The sequence below is a fragment of the Saccostrea cucullata genome, unplaced genomic scaffold (genome assembly GCF_032062105.1).
Source record: "Saccostrea cucullata isolate Sc308-1 unplaced genomic scaffold, CSIRO_AGI_Scuc_v1 ctg1224, whole genome shotgun sequence".
Lineage (NCBI taxonomy): Eukaryota > Metazoa > Mollusca > Bivalvia > Ostreida > Ostreidae > Saccostrea > Saccostrea cuccullata.
In genome coordinates this window covers 316,076-342,844 of record NW_026930231.1, presented here as the reverse complement: position 1 = coordinate 342,844, position 26,769 = coordinate 316,076, and the positions used below count along the sequence as shown (strand labels likewise).

The following is a 26,769-nucleotide window of genomic DNA, read 5'->3' as shown; positions in this document are numbered from 1 at the left end:
TACATGTATTTCACACATTCGGTTGTTTTGCAGTGTAGTGATCTGCATAAAAAAATAATTGTAAATCGATAAACTTCTAGAAGGCGGTAATGCTCTCAATTACCTGTAAAATAGGTATATTTTGATGTGATATAAGTAAATAGCCTGTCATTTGCCTCTTATGTTCTTTAAAACATATCAAAATATGACGTTGACGGATTGGGAACTGTCATAAGGATACGCATGGTCTCCTATTTATATCGCACCTGCGTAAGAGAATTATCGTTTTTCAGCAATCAATGAAGTGGAACGGCCGTCCCGACATAGTGTAGAAGACTTCCGTCTGTTCTCACTGTAGCGCGACCTCCTGCTCAGGTAAGGTGTTTATAATTTTTTCTCCCTCCACAAGAAACATTAATTTAATTTTAATTTTGTTTGTGGTCATCAACTTTTGTAATGTTTTTTTTCTGACAATTTAACGTATATTTATATCTTGTTTTCATTTCCTCTATTGCCTCGTTAATATTTTGCAGCAATTTTGATATCAGTTTTTCATAAGGTTTTTTTTCTTGATTTTTTTTTCAAATGGTGAAGAATACTAAAACATGATATTTTTATATCAATATTTCTTTACAAAAGAGTTGGATTGTGAAAACTTAGAGTTTCCCCGCCATAAATATTTCATAAAATCAATAATTTCATCTTTGTTCCAATGATCTGTTTTATCAACATCTACCATCCATGTTAAATGCACACTGCTGCATTCGGTACGCTTTAACATGTTTCTTTCCATGGTCTACATGGTATCTTTTTCCCCGTTTATGCACTTGTCCAATTTTCATTTTCTTCATCACTTCACATTTTGAAAAAAAGAATAAAAGAGAAGAGATTAAGTTTTTCAGCGAAGCAAGCACACGTTACATTTATTCAAGCACACGTTACATTTATTCATTTCTTTCAAAGTTAAACCCTTCTCAAAAGGGAAAAGAATGTGGTAGAAAATTTTGCTTATAAAGATAAGAAGCCTAAACATTGGGTGGAAAGTAGGGAAACTTGTGACAAATCCGTAAATTCTGAAACAAAACATATATACAGGCATGAATTGACTCACTGAGAAAATGCTGTTGGGATTTTTCATTTAGAATTTCCAAAAGTTTTTTTCAATTATGTGCACGGAAAGTTCACTGATCCCTAAATTCACCTTTTCTTTTCCAGTGCAACACCTTACTATACACGTGAATATCTAACAATAAAACGTACAAACAGACAAAATTATTTATTTATTAATATTATAATTAAATTTGGCAAATATGATTAGATTCAGTAAATAAGTATATTACTGTATTTAATAAGTGCATGGGCCGGTAATTTCCATAACGAATGAGCGACACGAGGGCGTGTTTTATTACATATATTAATCATAATAGGCTTTATTAGTCTACAAAAAGGTGAAAATGCATCGTAACTGGTAGAAAGAGATGTTTAATTCTCTAAATCATTAATAATGGGACAATTTCTCTCTATACACTGACTTTATGGGCCACTCACAAAGAGTGTATAGACTTGTTATATTTCGTTCGATATCCTTTTTTTACCTTGTCGCATGCATTCTCTATCAAAAGAAGTTTTCTAAAGGTATAAATCATTTCAGAGTATCAAACGCAAGTAATGGAAAATCAATTCAAAGTCTCAATAAGAACTGTGAATGCCAAAACGTCTCCGTGATTTGACAGCGCCGTATACATAATTTTTCCAACACTAAGATCTCTGTTCTCCAAGTGACAGCTATCACATTCATCGTCAGCCTTTGATCATTAGATAAGCTTGTAAAACAAATTCTGAACATTCAGCCTCTAGCACTTATACATGTTAATGGAGAAAATGTCAATTGGTGTTTTGTTTTTTTTCTACCTTGATTAATAAAGGTATAAACATACACACTTTACACATTTAATGTTTTATCTACTGTGTGGATCATTCTGAGTACACCCCCCTCCCCCTTCCCCCGCCATCGCCTCCCGAAAGTTGTTTATTTTTGCTCTTCAGTTTACCCCGAGACAGTAGATTATTTTACCCTTAAATATATGTCAGATTTGTTGATACATTGTGTCTAATTCAGTGGAAAATCCAGGTCCCTTCGAAGGTATAAATTATTCATAAATAATAATAATTTCACTCTCGGCTTGACGTCAAACGTAACCTTGCTTCCGATTCTTATCACGATTTCAAAAAAAAAAAAATATACATGCCTTAATTGTAATGAATTGTTATGCAATGCTTTTAAAGTCAATCAAATCTTTTCTAATTATAGAACCTAATTCAAAAGATCAACTGTAAAATTAAAGGTCTTAAGATTTACTTTGGTAGAAAAAAATAGGTCGTTTGCAAAGTTAACATTTTACTTAAGGGCTAGGTAAATAAAATGCTGAGTAATTCTAGAGTGTGTCGAACTGTGCATGGGCAAATTAAGGGTCAAACTCTGCAGAATTTTATTGCCTGAACATACATACATCAAGAAATAAATGAATACCATTTTTGGTTTTTTTTATCTATCAAGGTTCCTTCCCTGAGTTCATCCAAAGGTTAATGAACAGTTAGTAATAAAAAAAATGAATTCTAACATTAAAAATTTTTAACCTATCACAATATAAGTAAACAAAATAGTCTATGTCAGGGACAATTTTAACATGAAGTTAATATGTGACATTCAAAACGGCGAAAAAAGCGGTTAGAAATGCAAATGTGTCTTATGTTGAAATAAATTTGCATATTTCGTAAATATTATACAACAATTTGAGACATGAGTCAAAATTTTTTTGTGCACTGAATAAAAATGGTTCTCAAAGCATATCTTAAACGGATTCATATTGATTTATAAATATTTCAACAGAAATACCAACGAGTACATGGAGAGCTTTCTTATTTAAAAAAAATATATAGGGCTTAGTTTGGATAGTTCGACATTACAAATTTACAAGAATAGACTTCGTCCTAAAGTAAAGAAAACCATAGACCAAAAGAGAAGCGTATCGACCTCTCAAGTGTATCAGTAGGGAATGATTTACTCAATCAGCATGACCCAACTTCAAGTGTCAATATTTCAATGTATTTTTTGAAAATCATTAATTTAAAAGTGCTTCATTCAGAAGTCGCCCAGACTTCAAGAAACTAAAACCGTTCATACTTCAAGTGCTTCATTCAAAAGCTACCAAAACTTCAAAGAAACTTAAAATTTTCTTCAGCAGCTGAATCTTTCTTTACTGTTTCTTGCTTAATTCAAGAAAAATTCACTTTTCTTCAACAGTTGAATCATGCTTTACTGCTTCTTGATCCAAGAACCTTCAACTTTTTTATCCAAAAAACTTCAACTTTTCGTAAACAAATGAATCTTTCATGACGGCTTCTTACTTCAAAATCCTTGAACTTTCTCCTTTAATAGAATCTTGATTTACTAATTCTTGCTTCCAGTAACTCTAACATTTTCTTCTACAGTAGAATCTTGCTTTCTTGCCATTCGATGTCGGCCCGGAGGTGTAGCGGTGTGATGATGCGGAGGAAGAGTAGCGAGGGTCTGCTCGACACTGCGGACGACCTGGCGGAAAAACTCGACTGTCTCGGCGACATATTGGAGGAGATCGACCAAAAATACAACGAGGCAAGTACTCTATCGTCAAGGAGAGAGGTTATCAAATTGAAAACTTCTTTGCTTTTACAGATAGAACATATTCATAAATATAATGGGGACCTTCTTGCTGCATGCTTTCAAACAACAGGAGGGCGTATTTCAGATACGTTTTAATTAGATAGTCTATGATTTTAGGACCTAAGAATTTAGGTCAGTGTTGCATTTAGCGCTTTTTTCATGCGAGGTTTTCTTTATTGTAGGCTGTTGAGGTAGAATGTGCACAGGAAGCAGAGAGCGGCACCAACGTCCGTCTGTACAGAAGACTGAAGGACGGTCTGGAGTCAGCAAGGACGCTGATTGGCTGTCTGAGGCGGGAAAAATGGCGGCTGAACAGACGACGAATGAGTGTTGAGCTGAGACTGGACGAAATGGAGGATTACAAGACACACATCAAGAAGGATATGGTAAGCATTTTCCTACAAAAGAGAAACATTCTTATTTTACCACATGTGTCTCCAACCAACTAGCTAAAATTGATTGCCTATATTTGAAAGATATAGATCTCTTTACAGTCAAGTCTGAATGACACGGTAGATGTTCTGAGCCTGCGCATTGTTCAGCTTGAGAATGATTTAGTTGAACAACAGGAAGTACAGGAGGAGCTAGAAGCAGAGAGAGCCGATCTCCAGAACCAAGTGATCCGGCTCGAGCTTAAATGCAAAGGTATTAACATTTTTATACTGCAATCTAGGAACAAAGGCATGATTATTTTTATTATTGGACTACGTTCAAATTATCTTGTATTATTTTTGAATTGCCAAAGTGGCAGCCAAAAATGCAAGTATATTTGCAGTGTGTTTGCATTATTCTTTTCACGAACAGCAACTATACCTATGGTTTTTGATTTGAAGGTTAAACTCAATCTTTTGAGGCAGTTAACAAATATTGTTAATCGAAAGCGCGTCAAATTAATTGCAGTATACATAGAATATATAACCTCCAAGAGCTGCATAAAAGATAACTGCAAATTGAACATAATCTAAGTTAAAAACTTAAAATGATATCACAAGCACAGCAATCAATCAAATTCGTTTCCTTTTTATCAGTACGTCACTTGTCAATCAGTAGGTGCGTGTATATGTTGCGAGAATAAGTATATGGTATATCATTATATCGATCCAATTTATGTAACGCAAGTACACTGTATACGCATTTTGTTTATTTGTTTGTATTTTTTTTTTTTGTTCAACTCCAAAAACATCATTTATTGTAGAATATCCCGTGATAACTGGCTGTTTTTGCGACATACATCACTGGATGGTTTCACAGTTATATATATATGTTTCCATAGCTGTTGATTAAATTACATGTTCCATATTTTACACCTAATAGGTAGTAAATTCTCTGAATCTATACTTTTGATGGTCATGGTTTTTACTTTTTTAAAGTTGTAATTTGGAATAGCACAGTCTAAAAAATGTCATTATAGCTTAACTCAGATCTTGTATACAGTGTACTTATATACCTTTTGGCAATCAAAACTATCAATTAGATAAACTATGAAAACTATTCACTAATCAAAACAAATTAGTCGTATTTGTGAAACTCTAAATCAAGCCTAACCTTCAACCATTGTAGATAAAAGGGTGGGAAGTTAATTATTCATTTATAAGCAAAAAATTAAATCTTATCTCTTTTTTGTCTCTATATTTAAGTATCCGCAATTTTGCAAATCAGTATCCGCATCGCTACAATTAATCTTTGAACCAGGTAATCGTTATATTCACTACAGTAACTTAATCTGCTTACTGATAAATCTTGATTTTTTTTTACAGATCTGGAAGAAGACAAAAACATTTTCCAGGACGAAATCAGGTCAATAAAAAGACAACGATCTAACGCATCACTTCAACTGGAAAACGACGAACTGCTCTCCGACATTGAAGTGTTACAAGAGGAAAATAAAAACCTAAAAGAAATGATCCGCGCCTTAGAGGACGCTAATAACCCCAAGAATCAAGATGGCGGATCTGATTTGCATGGATACAAAAATTTAAAAAACATTGAGAACAATAACAATAAACTTCCCCTGAAAGTGTATGGTTCCTTTTTAATTAACGAACAAAATGAATCCACGGATCTGTGATATGTGAGTTGTGAACCTTTTCGCGTGTGTTCGAAGTGTAAACTCATTTGACAAGCCATCCAGTAAATCATTTCGAGCACTATCAACAGGATTCTCTGAGCATGCGTACTATACGTGAAAATTCCCAGGGAATACATGGAAGGACCAATCCCTGCATATCATCGTGTCCATTATTTGGATGATTTTTTTCATGGTTTCATTATACACTGTTCAATATGGTACCGAACAAAAACAAAAATGGCTCAGACGAAACCAGCATTGTACAGATTCTGTTTTGGAAATCTACGATATTATAAGTAGCTAGATTTTCACCCCGTAGAAAATTCACACAACATTAAACATTGCACGGTTGTTTTTTTTTCCTGTCAATAATGTTTGAATCTGGTGTGATTTAGTTGGTTATTGGTTACATTTGACTAGTCATGTTAAATGGTTATTTGTATGAAATAAATATTTTTATATGAATGAAATAGTCCTTAAATCTTATATTATCTATTTCTATGTGATTTTACAAGTCCGGCGTTTACCATAGAGACAACTTGAAAGCATATGATATTACAAACAAAAGCAACACGCATGGACTGAAAAAGTCCAAAGTATTAATATAAATCGATAAAAATAATCGTATAATGATGTTATTGTCGTTACGTTTACTGACTGACAAAATTAAAGTTGTGATATAATACTTAATTGCCAATTTAAATATAATTGAATTTTAATGAATTTATGAATAAAACATTCGTTAGATGTAAATTATGAATTATCACCACATAAAAAAATGATTTAATGAGTATATCTTTATAGTTCATATATACAGAGATGCTTTTGTCAACCGAGACAATTCAACTGAAAACCATTGTTAGAATATTATAATTAGGAACAATAACGCACTGTTTTGGTATATTGCCTGGTACATTTGTATGAAACCTGTCATCAGAAATCAAAATATCTGTTCAATCATATTGTTTTTGCTGAATTGTTGATTTTTTCTTCATTTATTTCCATATGAACTTTCCTTGAGTGTAAAACCTTGGAATTTTGCTCATTGGAAAATTCCCCTTCTAAGGGAATACATAAAATAAATTATGCATGCGTATCAGAAGACTTATTAATTTATTAATTTTATAACAGGACATATAATAAGCGTAAATTCAATAATATATATACTGCTATATAAAGTTTTTTCCATGTTTTCTTATAAATTTCCCACCCAAATCCCCCCCCCCCCATTTTTTTTTTTTTTACACATGTACAATTACAGGGACAATAACTTCCAAAAGGGCACTTGTTACTAAACTGCAACAACCTTCGCCCTTGTATAAATCAAGGAATATAAAAAAAAACTTGTTTTAGTGAAAGTTATATAACTCATTTGACATTTTATTCTATGAATTCTGACTAGTGTTCCCCGCAGAATATGCAAAATACTGCACCATGACTTTTGTTTGGGATGTTGCCTTGTACTTTTGCAGTCCTTGGTGTTTTGGCAATGCTGGGCATAAACAGCATTAAAATCATTATATGACGCGCGCAGAAAAATGTCAACACCATGTTTATAAAGACCTTACCATTTCCTGTCACCGAAGAAAAAAGTTTTAAATTTAAATGAAGGACAGTTTGTCAAATGCTGGCTCGGAGGGCTCCTTTGCTAATGAGGTCCTTTATACAAATTAGAATGACACAACGCGGAAATCATTACGACGCGACTCGTCTATGTTCTAGAACGCTATCCATTATCTTTTTATACGTTTTTAATTCGTTAATTTTAATTTTCAGAATTTCATTTTTCCCCAAGTGTTTTTGAAACCAATTGAATATGTTATTGAAATTGAAATAAGATTAATGGATGCACATGTGAAAACACGACATTGTACACTGGGTATGACATATTCTGAGGCGTGTTCAGCCTCTGGTCTTCAAGCGAGTACAATGTAGTCTCGTTTTCCTCAGACTCTCGCTCTCGAGACTTTGTCCGAGCAACAAAGTCTCGAGAGCGGAAGTCGGGGGAAAACGAAACTATCCAGTGAGAGGATGGATAGACAAGTAGACAACTCTATATGTCGGAGGAAAACGATTTTCAAAACATGGAAGATCCCTTAACACGCACTTGTATTATTTTTATAAGATATTTAACATTGTAATTATACCATGTGTGCTGTGAATAAATTTAATATTTTTATATTTTTTTCTAAAACGCCCTATGTAAACAAGAAATTAACATGTCTCCGAATGTCCCAGAAACACGACGATAATGGTCGCCCACTTTGAACCCACCTACAACATTCACACGCCGTTTGGAATAAACATTAATCGCTTTTTCTGTACTTTTCTGCACAATTTGATAAATTTTAAACTAAATTAAACAAGGAACAACTTGAATGTTGTTAAAATGTCAACCCCACTTTCATGTAGAAAATTAATATCACGTCCTGCGCAAATACATATGTGTTATTTCTTTTTATATCTAGCATATACGTATTTTACACATTTGTAAAACCCGCCTTTTGATAATGCTTCTTTAACATGACTTGGGGTGGGTGGGGGTGTTAGATTGTGACATATGAGTTTTATTGAGTTTATGCGTCAAAATACTCAAAAAGAAATTTTTGGTATATAGCATCATACTTTTCGGAATATTTACACAAAACACAGATCGAAATACTAAGAATGATGTATAACTTCGTAAATACGTACATGTATTTAGTGTTGAAAAATCTAAATGAGTAAACACCGCAGGGCACTCAGAAACAGTGCCCTTATAAAAAGACAGTAAATATTAAGATTCTATAGTATTAAGAGGTAGTCCACTGAAAATCAGGCAATGGGTGGCACATCGCATGTCATGGATTTTTATTATTTTTTGCATATAGACTTATTTAAGCAAGTGTTTACACATGACAACATCAAAAAAAATTTTAGTGCTCCACTAGTCCTATTTTTGGTAATTGCTCAATTTCAAGTGCAAAAAGGTCAACATGGGGGTAAAAAAAATTACTATGCTTTTATTTTGTTTTATATGTACCAGATACGCAAAACCTGGATGTGTCTATCAATATTATTTATACCATAGACTCTTATCTTTAATTTTAGTAATGAATAAGACTCCAATTTATATTTCTTTAGAAAAAAATATGTGGTCCAAAATTGAGATTAGCAAGTAACTTTTTGAATTCATTATCCAATTTTCATTACGTTATAAAACCCAATACATTTCAATGACAGATTTTTTTTCTCATGTTATTATGAATACAAAGTACAAACTTTTGAGTCACTCAATAAAATCAGTGGGCACCCTTATATTGAGAGAAATAAAAGGAGTCAAATTTACCTATGTTTTACAATTTTTCACAATTAAGCCGATCCCGACCGGAATGATATAAAGAAGGAAATACTATAATTGTAATGTTAAATTTGGCTCTTTTGTTGTAATATGGCCAAAAAATTACTTGATTTATTTTTGTACATGTCTTATGGGAGGCAGTTGTCTTTAGTTTTATAACTTTACACATTTTGCATTATTTTCAATCGGGATCGGTTTTATTTCAATCGGGATCGGTTTTTACCGTAAAACTAGAAATATTCTGCATTTGTTTAATGTATCAGAAAAAAATATTCTTGTCTTTTATTTCTGTTCAGTTAGTCAACTGTTTTAAAATTAATTTATCCATGGATTCAAATGTTTATACAATGTATTTAAAATACTAATGTCTTTTACGTACATGAAGATTACAATCATGTATAACATCTGTACGATTTCTTGATACTCGGTATTAAAAAACAAGTATTTGTACATGCATTATGCAACAACTGAGAGTAAACAGCTTATCTTTATTAAATATCTTATTTCCAACTAAAGTTTTTTTTAATTCTCTCGTGAATTAAAGATTTCAATTCTATCATTGGCGAAAATATACTTGCACTGCCTAAATGCAGAAAATATTTAAATGTGCACAGTCTCGGCTTTATCCAATTTTTTTAAACCTGTGATCTATAAAAGCCGTTTCCCCTATATTTTCATCTTATAAAATTTAATTTTATATTAATAAGAAAATAAGTTATTTCATATATAGTATTATGATTTATGAGCCTAGAAATCGCAAGCAAAAAGCCGGGACGGGGTGAGGGTGGGGGGGGGGGGGGGGGGGGCAAGGCGGCATATTAAAAAAAAACTTTCATTAATGGGAAAACATTTTAGAATTGGCCAACATGGTCACATTTTTTAACTTCATATTGAATGTGAGTATGTGATTGTTTCAATCACCAAATTTAACCAAAAAAAAAAAAACCCAAACAAAAACAATACAAAACAAAAAATACGCCAACGAAATCTTCCGTTTTAGTGGCAAATTGAAGTGGGGAGTTCAACAGTAATTTTCCTCAATAAATATTTTTTAAATCTTATTTTTCACTTTTTCAGTGAAATATTTTAAATCGTACCGCGGATCGTTTACTTTGGTTTGACTGCATAGATAAATATAATCAAGTGGTTTTTTTTTTGTTGTTTTGTGTGTGTGTGTGTGTGTGTGTGTGTGTGTGTGTGTACAAATATCATGAAATAAATATCTCAACTCCGTTGACTTGAATTAACATTCTTTGTGCCGCGGGCCTATTTTGGGCCTATTTTCAAATACTACGTTAAGTGCCGCGGGCCTATTTTGGGCCTACCGTTAGCTTATTTACGTCACAAGTAAAACTGATTATGACGTTACGTCATCATTCTGAGTTTCGCGCCATTTCAGCCTCTTGTTACAGGAACCCATCATATTACGTTCTACTGAAAAATTTATGTCGGAACAAGTTGCTGTCCTTTAAAAAAGGACTGCAATACGTGGATCATATGCATGTTTTTTTCTAACTGAAATTCAATTAAGAAAATTTTTAGGTGTAGGGAATATTCATGTAGGTTTGTTCACTTTTTCTACAATGATCTGCCTACTTATAACTGATTGTAGTCTCAAAGCAAAATAATGTGAAATTTTATTTTATCTCCGATTAGCGACCTTTAGTTTGTTAGTTTAAAAAAATCGGGTTATTTTGACACGTGTAACTCATACTGGCTAGGACTTGACACCTGTACTGGATTTATACGGAAGAAATTTATCATGGGAAAAATGGAGATCTGATGATTTACGAGAAGCACAGCTCTGTAGAACGCAGATTTTTTTGTCGGATCCCCCCCCCACGCACACACACATTAAAAGCCGTTTCTATAGACCTTTATCAAACGATATTTTGTTTGCTGAAACACTAAATTATTTTGCGAGCCTTGATGCACAAAACTAATGCCGGCGAAAACTTGCTCTATCTTTTAAACGCTATCTCTATTCGTTGAATGACGTTTTTCATTCAGATTGTTGTTACATGTATCTTTATACTCAATCTCTCATGCAGAGTTTTCGTTCGTTCCTCTCTCAGACATATGAATGTATGAGCCGATGGTAGAGAGTGCTATATACTGTATAACTTCTTAAAATGCTTGTACCATGGAATCAATGTTTAGTTTGTATATAAAAGTATATGTAAAAGATAGAAAGTCGGATCTGCCAATGAATATGTAAATGCGATATGCAGAATTAAAAGCGCGATTTGCCAATGAATGGTATATTTTAATTCGAATAGGGCGAATTATTCTACGGGCAAGTTACCTAAGGTGCGAACTTTCTAGCATTCTCGCGCATGCGTAGCCTGTCGTTTGCCCAGGGCATCCGGTTTAACTTCGCTTATATATTTACTGCGTGGACCTCATGGTCCACGCAATGAATGTTAAACGGGTATTTTATTTGTTTTTGTCACTAGAAAATTAAAATAGTACCTTCTGATTTGAAATTAAACAACTTTCTGCGTTTTCAATCCTCGTTTGAGCGATGCAAGCAATCATAATCCCATACGGAGAAATTTCAAAAAAAAAAAATACTCAATATTTAGTCTGTCTTCAAAACGGGAATAATTTACTATTACTCATAAAAAAAACTTAATGTTTTGATCGTGGAAATACTAGTAATGCTATATCATTTTGTATTTTCTGAAAGTAATATTTAATCTTTAATCGTCATGATATATCATAAAGTTTATTACATTAAAACCCTGAAGGGCTTTTTGACAGACTATAAAAAGTTTTAAAGTTTCATCCTCGGGAGCATAACAAAATGAAAGGGTGTATTTCATACATGCCACATAATAAAAAAAATCCACAAAGAGACGAGAAACTTTACAGATAAACCCCTCAATTTTGTAATACATGTAGTCCAGGCGCGGATCCAGGATTTGAAGCTAGAGGGGGCGCAAAAAATAAGCAAGGGGTCTGGGGGCCGCCTTGAGGCGAAGCCCCCGGAAGCTCCTGGATTCTAGAGATTTTGTAGGGTAAAAATGAGGTCTACCAAGTAGACATATTTCCATTTTCTACAGGAAACTGTGATTTACGTTAACTTTGACAATTTTAGGGGGGGGGGGGGCGCGCGCCGGGTGCGCCCCCCCCCTTAAATCCGCCACTGTAGTCAGTGCATGACATCGCCAATTGCCGGAAAAAGACTGCTTATGTCCATTGAACAATATTATTATGGCTCTTTTTTCTGCAAGAAACGACTTTGAAATAGAACCTCTTTATTTAAAAGACCAACAGAGATTGAATTTCTTTTAGGCACGAATCATCGATTTTAATTGCCGACAGGGGAGGGGGGAGCCGGGGTTATTATTTTTTCCTTTGCTTCTCCTGTTCGATTATATCTCAGTGGCGTAGCATCGTTTTTGAAAGTGGGGGGGGGGGGGTGGGCAGCCAGAGAAAAAACATTTTTTACTTATCTGGAATTTCGTGGGGAGGGAGGTGGGGGGGGGGGGGTAGGTAAACAAACTTTTTCTCAGTGTCAACTACTTTTACTACCAATTCTAATAATACATTTTCGGTACATCACTAAAAGTGGGGGGGGGGGGGGCAACCAGGCTTTCATTTAACATTTCCTATAGTATAAGTAAGGTTGGGAAAAAAGGGCGGGGGCAGCCCCCCCCCCCCCCGTACGCCCCTGTATCTCACTATTAAATTATTGAATTATGGCAGGTTTTTAAAATCAGAGGGCAGGCAAGATATTTTGTCTATCGAAATTGGGGCAAGTACCCCGACCCGCCACCCAAGCGGGCAAATACCTCTAATATCTTGATTTCCTCGAGATTTCAACGTTACTTAAACCAGTAGTAATATACATGTATTATTCATTTTATTTTCTAGCAGCTATGCAAGCGATTTAAAAAGAACTAGATATGTCAATTTACAAACGCCTCTTGATTTTTAAAGGGAGTTGAAGGGTTTATTAACAAAGAACAAACACTTGTTTGTATTTTTATTTTGTTTGTATTTGTTTGTTGGAGTTTTTTTTTTTGTGATATATATTTTTAAAATCAATATTTTAAAAATATCATTACTATACTATGAGTTAAAATTAGCATAGAATCAAATGCCCATGATTAAATTAATAAAATCTGTAGAGAAATAATGAAGTAAGTTTTTATAAACTTAATATTTAAACCTCTTTCTTTGATTGATTCAAACAATCCATAGATTGCATCCAAGTATCCGGATCAAAAGTGAAAAGACGAAGAAAACATACGAAGTAACTCACGTCTTATAGTCGTGTATTCTTGGTTATATTTTTTAGAGCACGATTAGAAAATGTGACAGTATTATCAATATAAACGTGTTAACAAATATAAAAAAATAATTTATAACAAAACTACAACTGTGCATTTTTAACTTCAATAAAAAGCCTATGAGATGTAAACGTGCGTAAAAGTAGCATGCTCTGTGAAGCATGTTTTATGAAATTAATATAGCTCTACATAAGTTTTTTTAAAAATCACCGGAAAACACCAAATCTTTGTATATTTTTTAGAAAATAGGTAAAGTTTTTATCTGGTGAGTTTGACCGGTTTCAATGAAATGGTATACTCACAAAAGAACTTGTCCGCGAACTTTTCTAACAACACTCGTACAAATGGTTTAGGAAAAGAAGTGATCAAGTGTGCAAAGGCCCGTATAACAAGGTGGTACTTTTTTCCCGAGTTTATAGTTCAATAGTAAATCTTATTAGACTCTCCAAAAAATATTTTGACAGACTAGTCTATCAATATATTTTTTCGGAGTGCTAGAGTAAAGTTTTCAGCTACGGGCCGGGTACATTTGATATACATGTATTACGTAAGGTCTACGTTAAAAACTATATAATTGAGGTGTACAAACAGAAATGAATCCTTTTCAAGTACGATAGAATTTTCAACGATAATTCACGAAAACCTTTTAATAGTTATTTATGCATTACATGTACTGTGTTTCAATACCACTGCATTTGTATATATTTATTTTTACTCGTATTGCGTTCATTAATATGTAATATATAGTTTGAACCACAGGTTCTTGACGTAACATAAAATTATTTTTCTTATTAAAAAATAATAATAATACCTACCAACATAATCAACTGAAAATATTTTTTTGTGCATAAATTTTGCGTGAATTTAATTTTTGTAAATATATTTTTGAAGGGTCTTGTCGTTGTAGAATTCATTCTATATTGTCTGTATTTAAACCATTTTCTGCAAAGAGTGAAAGGCGAAAAAGTTTTTATACCTTCACCTACTTTGTTTGTGACGTCATAGTAACGTAACGTCATAGATTTATCGTAATAAAAAACTGTTACGGCACTGAACGTAATTTGAACTCCAAATCTCTACGGCAGCGAAAAGGTTAAATGTTGCGTAAATCTAAAATATTCATCTTTCCTTGATAATCAGGAGAAAATAAAATCTCTTCACATCCCAATTTTATAAGAAATATTCAATATAAACAATTAATTATTTGTACGCATAGCCTAGTAAATCAGTTTTAAAAATTAGTTCTCGGACATGTACAAAATTACTTTTCAAAAGGGACTTCTAGCTGAGACGTCGCCCGTGAAAAAAATACATTTCATATATAAAAATATATGATTATTTAACATGTAGGATAATGCACTCTGAAAGGTAATTGAACAGAAAAAGAGAAATTATTTATTTTTAATCGTTTTATTTGCGCTTTTATGCAAAGAATTTACAAACTTCTTTCGAAAACTTGTAACTATTTAATTGTGACGCAATAAGAGTCAGGTATATGACGTCACTGATACATCAATGGAAACGTGGATTCAACCTGAATAATACTGCCAATCTTAATCTAAATATTACGTTTGGAGGCGAAAATGAATTCTATTTTGAAAATAAAGTAGTAATTTTTTGTTAAATAATTTTATTTTGTGTATATATTCTAAATATTTCACTAGGATTTCGATAGTAAGGTGTTTAGCAGACTTACCGATGCCACGGGAGATAACTCTTACATCGCAAAATTTCATAAAAACGTCTATATATTTTGACAGAAAACTACTATCAAAAGTGTTTTGCCCACCAATTTTATTTTTGAAACTGAAAGACAAAATATTTCTAGATTTAGTTCAGCGTGAATTATAGTCCTGTTAAATAAGTATTGGAAATTACAGTTCGTTGTTTCTGACCTAAATTCAATGGTTTATATAGGGGAATTCAAGAACACGAAACAAAAGGATATTTTACTAAATAAGCAATTTTAAAACAAATCTTCGATTACATTATTCCATTTGGACTACATTGATATTGTTTTCAATAAAATTTCAAATATTCGTCACATTCGATGTGCCGCCTATTAATACAACCCTGCCTGGTTTTTCAGCGGACTTCCTCTTAAATGCATATATTTTTATAAAATGTACAAAATAGATACCGTAATGTTAACATTATATTATATAATAACTTTTATAACTATTTACAATCTTCTTTAACGTGTAGGTAATTCTAATTTTTCCCTTCCTTATCCAAATTGATGTTATAAAATTGATTTAATTAATACATCGCGATTGCAATTTATAATTTTTTTTTCTTTCAAAAAACATACGCATATTTGTAAAAGAACTTTACAAATGAAAACTTCTCTTTGTCACATGTAAATAAAAGGAATTAAATATACATTTGAGAATAATGTTTTCATTTACAATTTAACCGCATTGACCGAAAAATGAAAAATAAAGTAATTCCTCCATTGTAACACTTCTCGTCTTCATGAATTTTCAGACATGAATTTTTTTTTTTTGATCAACTAAGGAGGCTGGGGGTCAACAAGTAGCTGTCATACCTTAGCTTAATTTTTAGGTATGATATAACTTAGCTGTCAACTATCAATTGGCAAAGAAAAAAAAAAAACAAAACATGTTAGTTTTCAAATGTGATCATTTTTTTGTATATCTTTATATGGAACTCTTCCTCTAAAGGAGATCAATATAGTCTGAAAATGACCCACATAAATTAACCATAAACTCTTCCTCTAAAGGAGATCAATATAGTCTGAAAATGACCCACATAAATTAACCATCAAGCCCCCTTAAATTACAATAGGCTTAACCACACGACCCATCACAATGTGGACAGTTTGTAAGATGATGTGATAAACTTTCTATCACTATTTGTATTTGAATACATGTGTATATTTATTATAGGGATTTTTTTATTATTCATATAATTTTCTTTTTTTTTTTTTTTGCCAAGTGATTTTCTTTAACAACAGTAACTTCTAGAATGTTGATTACAAAATGTTCAAATGTTCCTTCTCCCAAAACGTAATTAACGACGAATTTTGAACACTCATTTTTTTTTATTTGTTGTTGTTTTAGTTTCTGTTTTAAATATGCATATGGGAATTGTGATTTGAATTATATCATTATGTTTAAAAGAAATCTAGATCCAAGAGAGGTAACTCGAGAGGTAACTCTGATTATTTTCATCTTTTGTGGAAGTTATCGCTCGTTCACTACATAGCACTTGATTCTGGTTTAATTCGTTCCAATCGGGATATTCATACTAATGAGTGAGCATTTTGTTGATTTATAGTTGAATATGGAAGCAAAGCTACGACTCAAAGAAAGTAATGATTATTTAACCTTGTTAAGAATTTTTGGGATATTCTAATTTGAAGTCCTCAAACATTCTCCCCTGCCGTACAATATTGTAAATTTCTAGTTGGAGATAAAGGACGTCGACGTCTCTAAAATGTTGTTTGTTCGTGCAGGTTGGTGAAGTTCTTCATGTTCTTATAGTGTATTGTAACTTATTTTTGTGGCTATCGTGTTGTATGCCTAAACCAATTGCTTAAAATTGCGGCTTTCACTGCTACACAAATATATTGTATTATGAGTACTGGTATATGACTACCAGGGTATATGTATTATAATATATGAATAATGCATGAAGTTCAATGTAACATTGAAAAAATTCACCCCAAGAAAACCATTGTCAACTCGGTTGTCAATGTGCGCGCATAAGTTCTTCGCAGTCACTGTTTTTTTTTTTTGGAATAACACCCGTTGTCATTCAATTTTGAATGTTGCTATGCTGGAAGGCGTTGTTTTATTATTCAACGGGTATAGTGTTTTAACAAATGTTTTCTGAAGAATCAGATTCAATTAATTTACATTAAAGTATATAAGAATTTATAGATAAAATTCACCCGACAACTGCAGCCATGCATATTTGCCGAGTGTAAAAAAGGTTGGTGAACTTGGCGTCTTCACTGCTGTTGTTCAATATACACTGACGTAGCACCGTTTTTGAAATTGGGGGGGGGCAACCAGGGAAAAAAATCAACCTACTTGAAAAAGAAAACTTCAACTTCTTTCAGACCAAAATTTCTTCCTGATATACTACATTACCCTTTATTTGACCCTTACTCTTACAAAAAAGTGCGTGTGTGTGTTGGGGGGGGGGGGGTAACAGCCTTTCAGTGAACATTTCAATAGTTAAAAGTTATCCCCCCCCTACTTGTTGCTACGTGCCTGATGTATATCAAAAGTGCGTACACAAGGAAAGGTTGCTGTTGCTGGTTCCAGAGAGCATCCATTTTATATTTTTGTTTAGGGCTTGGTGCTCACTATAATCAAGCAAATTATGTAGAACTCGTAAAAAATTAACTTACCTTATCATTGGTTATTTGCAAAATTATTTTGTTAAAAATATTCCAATTGTACTCTGAAGTTGACATCAAAAAGATGCCTGAGTTTCTGATTGACAATGCCTATGTTGTTTTTTGGAGACCAGGTCTTCCAACAATGTATTGGAATTCCAATGGGTACCAATTGCGCCCCGTTATTAGCAAATCTATTTTTGTATTCATATGAAGCAGAAATTGTGCAAAATCTTATGCATGAAAAGAAGAAAACACTTGCTGTGGCCCTCAACTCGACATTTACATATATCGACAAGACGTAATGTCAATTAACAATGGTAATTTCCATTCTTATGTCGATACGATATATCCTTGTGAGCTTGAGATAAAAGATACCACAGAGTCTGACACATCTGTTTGATATTTGGATATTTTACTTGAAAAAGGCGTTAATGGTAATCTAACACCAAGCTCCTATGATAAACGTGATGACTTTAACTTTTCTCTATCGTCAACTTCTCTTACTTATGCAGCACTATACCTTCATCACCTGCATACGGAGTTTATATATCTCAGTTGATTCGATACGCAAGAAAGCAAGAGAATGCTCTACGTATGAACACTTTCTAAAACGATGTAAATTATTGAGAAAGAAGTTGATGATACAAGAATATATCGTTTAAAGTCATCATTTTGAACTTAAATACAAGTAGCAGGTTAAAGGGACTGGGGGTTGTGGCCATTTTCAGACTATTTTGACCTCCTTTGAAAGAAGAGCTCCATAGAAAGATATACAAAAAATGGTCAAATTTTAAAACTAAAATGTATGAAATTTTTCTTTGCCAAATGATAGTTGACAGTTTAAGACATCATATTTAAAGAATTAAGTTAAATCTGGTGGTTAATTTGTAGACCCCTTAGTCTCCATAACAATGACCATTCCAAGGACTGGAACTACATATGGTTACATGAAGGGGGGGGCACGTATCTATGAATTCGAAAGAAAATTTTAAAATTATTGAATATGCAAATTAAACTTGAAAAGATTGCCTATTATGGTTTAAAAGTAAAAAAAAAATAACTTTTCGAAGAAGGGATAAGGCAGAAACATTATGCCCCCGATCTTCGAGGGCATAAAAACACTGGAAGTATAAATTCCTCTGCAGCTATTGAAGAAAAAAAAAGTGTTGGTAGACTTGTCGATATAGATATATCATTAGTGTTTGATTTACAAGTATTAAAACACGCGGAAAACAAGCAAGCGCCTAATGAAATCAAACAACACTTCATCCTGACAGTTATGGTATCACTTGATTAACTTCATAGAAAACGGATCGACAAATTCCGGCAAAGTTGGTCCAATAATTGAGGAAAATAACAGGGGAGCCATTGGGCCGGTAAGACAACATGACAGGGACTTGGGAGAAATAGCAGCTAAGTCGGCCGTAATTGTTACCCAGCTCCGAGACTTATCCGGCGAAATGCAGTAATGAATTACAAATTGACGGCTTCCGTAGGTGGGAAACAAATCAAAACCATTTCGCAATTATTTTCATTCGTAAGATGCTAGTATCGGTTTTTAAAATTGTTTTTATCCTATAAGTGAAAAACCTTTTTGGCCGACTGTTGTACAAATTACTAAAAAGGAATTTTTCTCCTTAAAATGACCAGAAAAAATATTAGTAATCTCGACAGTATTCATTAAGGCCAATATTGTCTCCTGTGATTATTTCAATATCTTATAATGACACCTCATGGATAAAACCCCAGAATCCCCAATTTGCTATTATCATTATGGTCTCCACTAACCCCAATGATACTCGTTAAATCAGGCTCTTAACGTTTGCTTGTTTTATTTTCTGATTGTACTTTGTTGTAGTAAAACATAGCAGTTGACTAACGAAGAACAAAGCATACGTTGTTTATGAATGGTTCCAGGTATTTTCTTTGACGTCCGTAACGATCTTACCTGCCGCTCGCCAACACTCGAAGTCCAATCCGATTTCACGCCTTTCGAACTCAATTTTTCATTGGAGATGCTCAGTCCGAATCCTTTGTTGTAGATTTTCAATTTTTCGAGAGAAAAACGCAAGAGTCAATTATTTAAGGCTGAATTCAGAGAGAGAGAGAGAAAGAGAGAGAGAGAGATGTTTATCATGTGTTCTATAAACCTTGTGAATTTTTTTTAAAGGAAGATGTGTATTTTACTGTTTTCTGTTGTATATCCTTAGCTAAACATATTTATAGAATAAATAAAAGCAGGTGGAGACAACATTTTGCAGTAAAGAAATTTCTGGTAAAAAAAATCCATATGTGATTTATTTGTAAACTGAAATTTTAAATAAATTAAAGACCACCCCGAAAAGCAGCTTCTTTTGTAAAATATTTATTAAGTTTAAGAAGTGATCTGATTTTGATATCTTTAAGACACACATGGGATAAAAATACCGCCGGTTAATCTGAAGAATCTCTTGATAATGTCCATACAATTGCTCTTAAAATCCGGAAATGAAAAGTTTTCCATATGTTTACCTATTTTGTGTTTCATTTAATTTAAGTTTGGAAACATAAGGCTATTGGTTGTAAACATTGTTATTTTTATCTTCCTGAGACCTGCCAGTCATGTGTTATTTTTCTTTAATGAACAGTAATTTCCTTTCAAATCCTAGGTATACTGTACATGCTAATGTTAACTGCAATCGGTCTAATAATTAATCTATTTGTATAAATCTAAAAAAAATTGGGAGGGGGGGTTAATTTTTTTTTTGAAATTCAGTTTTCAGTTTTATTTAATACATAGGTTTGGGGGTTTTGTATCTCTCTTGTAAATTCGTTTGGAATAATCATTGATATAAATTTGGATTCATATCAAGGAAACAAATATTTAAAAATCTTAAGGTCGACCAAAAAAAAAAAAATAGACATACGCGAACATAACTTCACCTTAAGGTAGTCCGATCCTCATGCAGGTTTGAAAAATCAAGCTTTTAAGCCTTTAATAATTGAAAATGCTCAGAAAAAATGTCTTCGTATTCTCAAAGTAATGTGTATTTACCCACAAAATTTTTTCATACTTTATCGTTAAATTTAGTCAGTAAATGTGGAATAAATTCAAATTCTCAAGGAGTGCAGATAAAACAATTATTGTGCTTTTTCTAATTGAAAATTAATCAACAAAAATATTTAGAGAAAAAAAACTATAGATATCTAGGCATTTGAAGACAATTGTATGATTTTCATTCTTATACTGGACTTTATTTCATCTGTTTACTTCAATCATTTTAAAACGCGTAGTGTATAAAATATTATTACTATTGGAAAACACCATTATTTACTTCCCTCCAATATCATATCTTCAATGCCAACAAGCTTTGGTATTTTAAAGGAAATCTGATTTTTTTCAATGTGTAATTTTTTTTGAAAAATACTTCGATGGGGGTGAAATATCAACTTTTGATAAGACTGATTCTAAGAATTCAAACATTGTCTAGAGTTAAAAAAAAAAAAAACTTTGAGACACATTCAAATGCATAAAATGAAAACAGTTGCACGAAAGGATTTCAATTTCAGGCTTCATTTTTAAGACTTTTTGAATTAAATAATAAATTTAAGAGTTATCCTTCCTGGCTGTGGAGCGGACATCCTTAATGTCTTTATGACACTATTATAGAATGTATACATGTTTGTCTATATTCCCGGAGAACTCTCATTTTAGAAAATATCATAAGAAAAAAAATGTATTTGTGTCTTTTATTTTAAATGAACAAACTAGAAATAGTGTTAAGTTCAACCATATTTTCAGTTTTATCATTTATTGGCAAATAATTTTACCTCACATTCATTTGATTAGGTAATTTGGGGGGCATTGCATTGCAGTTTCGAGAAAAGTGCAATTAATTTTCAGTATTGAAATGAGCGAATGAATTTAAAATTACAAAGAGCAGTTCACTTTATGCATAAAATGGCCCTGTACTTATAACAATTAATTAACTATCATCCTCTTTCCCATTTCATATATAAAAATAAAGTAGACACTTTGTGCTTTCATTTCCTGTAATAAAATTTCTTTTTGAGCATCCAGATATTGGAAAACAAGGCTTTGAGAAATTGCAAAGTTCTTGAAATTTGCAGAAAACATGCGTATTTGACTACCTTCCGCAAAGAATTAAAATAAAAGCACAGCCCACGATCCAAAAAATAAAACATGTTTTTTGATCTTCAGAAACAGATCTTTCATTATGTATTTGCATATTTTGGATCAGAGGTTGTGCTCTATATGAAATATTCAAAAAATACTTCAACTTTAGGCCATTTTCAAAGAAATTTACTTGGTATGAGGAAAATGACACATTTTATGACGTTATAATTCATTGACTAAAAAGAAAATAACGTCATGATGAATAGATATATGTGGTCACCAACACTCCAAGTGATAAATACTGCATTTGCAACCTAAACTGAGCGGTTTAGATTTTTCAGAAATCCCCAGGGCCAAATAAGGCCCAAAGTGACTCTTGCTCTTTAAATAAATCATCAGTTTAAGAGGAATATTCATCTTTACAGAATGTTTAATATATATCCAAAGTATATCAGCAAGTAGTAACTTCAAATTTTTAAAAAATATATCAGTTGTAAATAAATATAGACCAATCATATAAAAAAAATCTTCACAAACAATACTAGTATTCTATCCAGTCTTTTATCAAAACTAAATTTAAGTGAATTTTAATCCCAATTTTCAATTATGTAAAACAAGATCTAACTAAATTTATTCTGATCGGACTATGATAGGCATAAAATATGTTGTATTTGCATTAATTGCAGAAGGTTGCAAAACTTCTTGTATTAACTCATTTTGCAAATCAACTCATTTAACTGATTCAAGTGTGTGTAAGTCACGGTTGCGCTTATTTACATGAAGAATGTTAATTCATTCAGAATATACATGTAGATCTCTTCGACCTTTACAGGGTTGTATTAGACTCAGGTGACCGTTTAAGTCCTTGGGCCTCTTGTTTCATTAAAACAGTCGCATGTCTCCTTAGTATAGGCCTTTTCTTGCCAGAGATTTTGAAAAAGAGAAATAACTCAAGGAAAAAAGTTCTTAGATAAGATAAAAGAAAATTAATACGAGGATCCTTAAAAAGATGTCACAATAAGCCATACACTTTCACAGATTTTGAACACCGTTATTAGAGTTTGATATCACTTTTAAGTTTTTTTGGTAGATTAAGAAAGTTTTTTTCAGCCTAAACCACATACTTTTGTGTATATCCGAACACATTAATTCAACCTGATTCATTTCCTGGTTAATTCTGTTCATTGAGAGTCTGATAATTGAAGTAAATTTTTAGACAATTTGGAATTTTTGCGTCGGGAAGTCTATTTCCCCATGTCCGCATGGTTGAAGCAGGAATATATAATTGTAGGCCGACAGGGAATGTACGACGAAGTTCGTGCCGATATTGCCATCAGACAGGGGTTTATTTGCTTAAAGGGGCATATTATATTGATTGTAATTGGAACAGCTTTTAACAAGATCAAATTAGTCGTCATTGTTTGTTGTGTCGTGAAAGCGTTTGCATCTAATGAGATACCCGTTGGCAGAATAAAGCATATTTTGGACATGAATAGTCCGAAGTGTCACGTGTTTTTTCCCGGTATGCTCAGCAGGACTAGGGTATACTTAGCCCGTAATACACTTCTGACACCTACAAAACAGCCAGTGCTCTCTTTTGTCTGGTAGAAAAGTATCTAAAGAGTAGAAAACAGTTATCCAAAAGGTTATGTAAATGTGTTTGTTATGATGAGCCGCTGTATCCAATGTTTATTTATTTTAGCTTGGTCCTGTTGTTATGTTGCCGCATCTGTAAGCACATAAGAGTTAACTTTTACGCCATTATAAACCATTTATTCGTCTAATTGGATCAATTTGTAAATAACACGGAGACCCGCTGTGTGTTTTCTTTGTATCACGTCTTGGGTAGCCTTAATTATTAGCACATTCTCATAATTATTTTCTGCTACAGCACTTTCTCGCAGTTTGTTGGACCTGTCCCGAAATATTTTCTTGTAACCGAACATGTACGATTCATTTTGACTGATTCGTATTATCAATTTTCTTTTCATATATATTTATGTCTAATAAGTGCGATATGTGGAAAAAAATATGCAAACTTTTATTTTTTCAATTCTGAAATTCATTTTGTTCAAGAATCCATATCCAAGCAAACTGAATTAGCAAAAATTTAAATGAAATCAGAATTAGTTATATCTGATCATATAATGTCTCTCTTTTTTTCTGTTAAAATATGAAATTTTAGATAAGTAATATGAAGTCAACGAAACCACAAAGGTTAAGCGTATAGATAAACTATTTACATTAAATAAGTTTGGGAGCTATACTTTTTTTATATTCATTTTTTTATTTATATAAATGTACATTTATTTTAAATTTTACTCTTGAAAACAATAAACTGTATATAGTCTACTGTTTAAAATTAATGCGTTAAAATAAAATATGTATTAAAATTTTCAGGCAAAAGATACATTATGTAATTAACATTTTAGAAATTAAAAATTTAGCCGAATTTTGGTAAAATCGATAAAAGATTTAATAAAAGCGTCACCATACCCGATTTAGGGACCCTTTACAGCCTGAAAAAGAGAAATCCCCGGAAAGTTTTATTGTTATTGGGCGGCATAATGGCCGTATTTCATTATTTTATCTGCATGTTGATGTTATCAGTGAGCTTTGATACAAGTCGACAACGCTAGAATCTGATCCAATAAACAAAAAGGCGGGGTTTTCGCGCACTTGGCTATTTCTCTCGATGTTCATTGGACTAATCTCAGAAAATAGGCGGAGCCACATCAGCTGGAAGCATCATCAGATATTGTATTCAGAATGGCAGAGAGGAGATTTGTATCCAGTTTATAAACAGTGTAATTTTGACAAATTATTATTTGGATGTAGTCGTAGCAGCAAAGAGACGATTATTTCAAAATCCGGCGAATATTCATCAATGACAATGGTGCAGTTTGGAGCCCCAGTCAATTTTGATCGAAGGTCCTCATTCAGTATCAGCCGCGTGCTTGGCGAGGAAATTAATGAAGACAACGATGATATTGCGACGACAGAACACGATGATTCCTCTGAAAATCTGGATTTGCCTGCAGATGATTCAAGCAATGTGGATGTCGAATCTTTGGAATCAGAGCTGGAAAATTCAGAATATTACCAAAAAATATTTCCTAAAAACTGTGATCTGCCATCAGGAAGCTCAAACGGGAAAGACAATGACACAGTGAATGATAATTTAGATGAGTCTGATCGCAATAACAACAGTAATTCTTCTCAACAGACCAACGACAACAAAAAGTCGGAGAAACCACCGTTCAGTTATAATGCCCTAATAATGATGGCCATTCGAAGTAGCGCTGAAAAAAGACTGACCCTGAATGGGATTTATGAATTCATTATGAAGAACTTTCCGTACTATAAGGACAACAAGCAGGGGTGGCAAAACTCAATCCGACACAATCTCAGTTTGAACAAGTGTTTTGTTAAGGTGCCACGCCACTATGACGACCCCGGGAAGGGTAATTACTGGATGCTAGACCCGTCCTGTGATGACGTTTTTATCGGAGGAACCACCGGAAAACTCCGCCGACGGTCCACGACAGCATCCAGAAGCCGCCTGGCAGCTTTAAAAAGAGCCGGGTTCGCCGGATACCAGTCGCCAGTTTACCCCTACTTCGGACACGCGGGAAAGCCCGGGTCCTACATTTGGCCGTTTCCATCCTTGTTTCACCTCGGGTCAACAAATCCAATTTCTACATCCGGGTCTCTGAGATATTCCGGATTTTCTATGTACCCTTACAGAGGTCTGGTTTCTCCATCTTCATCACTTCCGGCTGGAGCGTCTCCTAGAACGACAAATTTCTCAGTTGATAGACTGTTGGGGCTGGACATAAATTCGCAACAAACAGTTAGCAAATCCAACAGCTCTTTTCTTCCCTGGCCACCCCAAACCGCCATGTCTCTAACACAAATGGAACAAGTTTCTCCCAGTAATAGGGGTCTCGATTTAAGTGTCTTTAAGGGACTTCATGGACTTCCGGTCTCGCCTTTATCTGCGTTTACCTCCCCTGACGTGATGTCACAGAGTTCTTCTTTATCGGCGCGTGGGATTTTGCCGACAATTAATAGAAACAGTATTGGTGAAACAAGAACAAGTTGATCAAACTTTTGAAAGAAGACAATTAGTGCTCTATCAAGTGCAATATAACAGAACAGAGAGTGAAAATGTCCAAAACTACTGATGTGAGAGAAATAAATAACTGTTTATTTGCTAAATCTTAAGGTATATATTAAAATAATTAGAGGAAAAAAAGAATTTTCTTTATTTTATTGTTTTTTTGTGAATGATAATATTTTTACAGAGTTAAAATAGTAAATTGGTTTTAAACTATATTTTATATTACAAAGAAAAATAGAATTTATAAATGAAAATAAAGAAAAAGTGGATTTTTCAAAAATTTTATATCAAATTTTAATAAATAGTTGATGCGGAAAATGGATAGCTGAAGTTAATATTCTTAATATTAAATGTTAAGAAATGATCTATAATTCAAACTTATTTCTTTAGTATAATATTTGTTTAAAACTGGAAGCACTTTCGAAGTCTTTTTGGTGTTCCAATCAGCAAAAAGAAAAAAAGTTAATAAAAATGTTATAATGTAATATATACATTTAAACAATGCTCATTTATTGTTCAACTGAGATTATGAATGAAAAACAGATAAATTTAAATTTATTCATAAATAAAGTCAATTTTCTTTCTCTTGTATCTGTGACGATTAAGATGAAAGAAATAAATTACAAAGATATAAACATTCTTCACTTTTGATATAGGGATTTAAATGTAATATTTTCCCCTGAAAGATGAATCACTTGAAGAGAAAAAAGGAAAGAATTTTACACCAATAAAAGGGCCGTTCGATTTATACAATATTGTTTACGCCGAC

The 26,769-nt window shown here is 32.9% G+C and overlaps 2 protein-coding genes across 3 annotated transcripts; both read left to right on the top strand.

Annotated features, from left to right (window-relative positions):
* The first annotated feature begins 256 nt into the window (after positions 1 to 256).
* Positions 257 to 6,211, top strand: LOC134283351 (coiled-coil domain-containing protein 6-like). Of its 2 annotated transcripts, none has more exons than XM_062765810.1 (5): positions 257 to 354; positions 3,472 to 3,634; positions 3,865 to 4,068; positions 4,165 to 4,327; positions 5,440 to 6,211. In XM_062765810.1, exons 2-5 carry the CDS (start codon positions 3,497 to 3,499, stop codon positions 5,748 to 5,750), a joined length of 816 nt encoding a protein of 271 aa, XP_062621794.1. In that variant the 5' UTR covers positions 257 to 354; positions 3,472 to 3,496; the 3' UTR covers positions 5,751 to 6,211. The 2 variants fall into 2 exon arrangements, with proteins under 2 accessions (XP_062621794.1, XP_062621795.1); XM_062765811.1 differs by having other exon boundaries at positions 258 to 354; positions 4,177 to 4,327.
* An 18,421-nt stretch (positions 6,212 to 24,632) lies between these two features.
* LOC134283326 (forkhead box protein fkh-2-like) lies at positions 24,633 to 26,149 on the top strand. Its single transcript, XM_062765781.1, has one exon. It carries the CDS (start codon positions 24,765 to 24,767, stop codon positions 25,980 to 25,982), a length of 1,218 nt encoding a protein of 405 aa, XP_062621765.1. The 5' UTR covers positions 24,633 to 24,764; the 3' UTR covers positions 25,983 to 26,149.
* Positions 26,150 to 26,769: the final 620 nt, after the last annotated feature.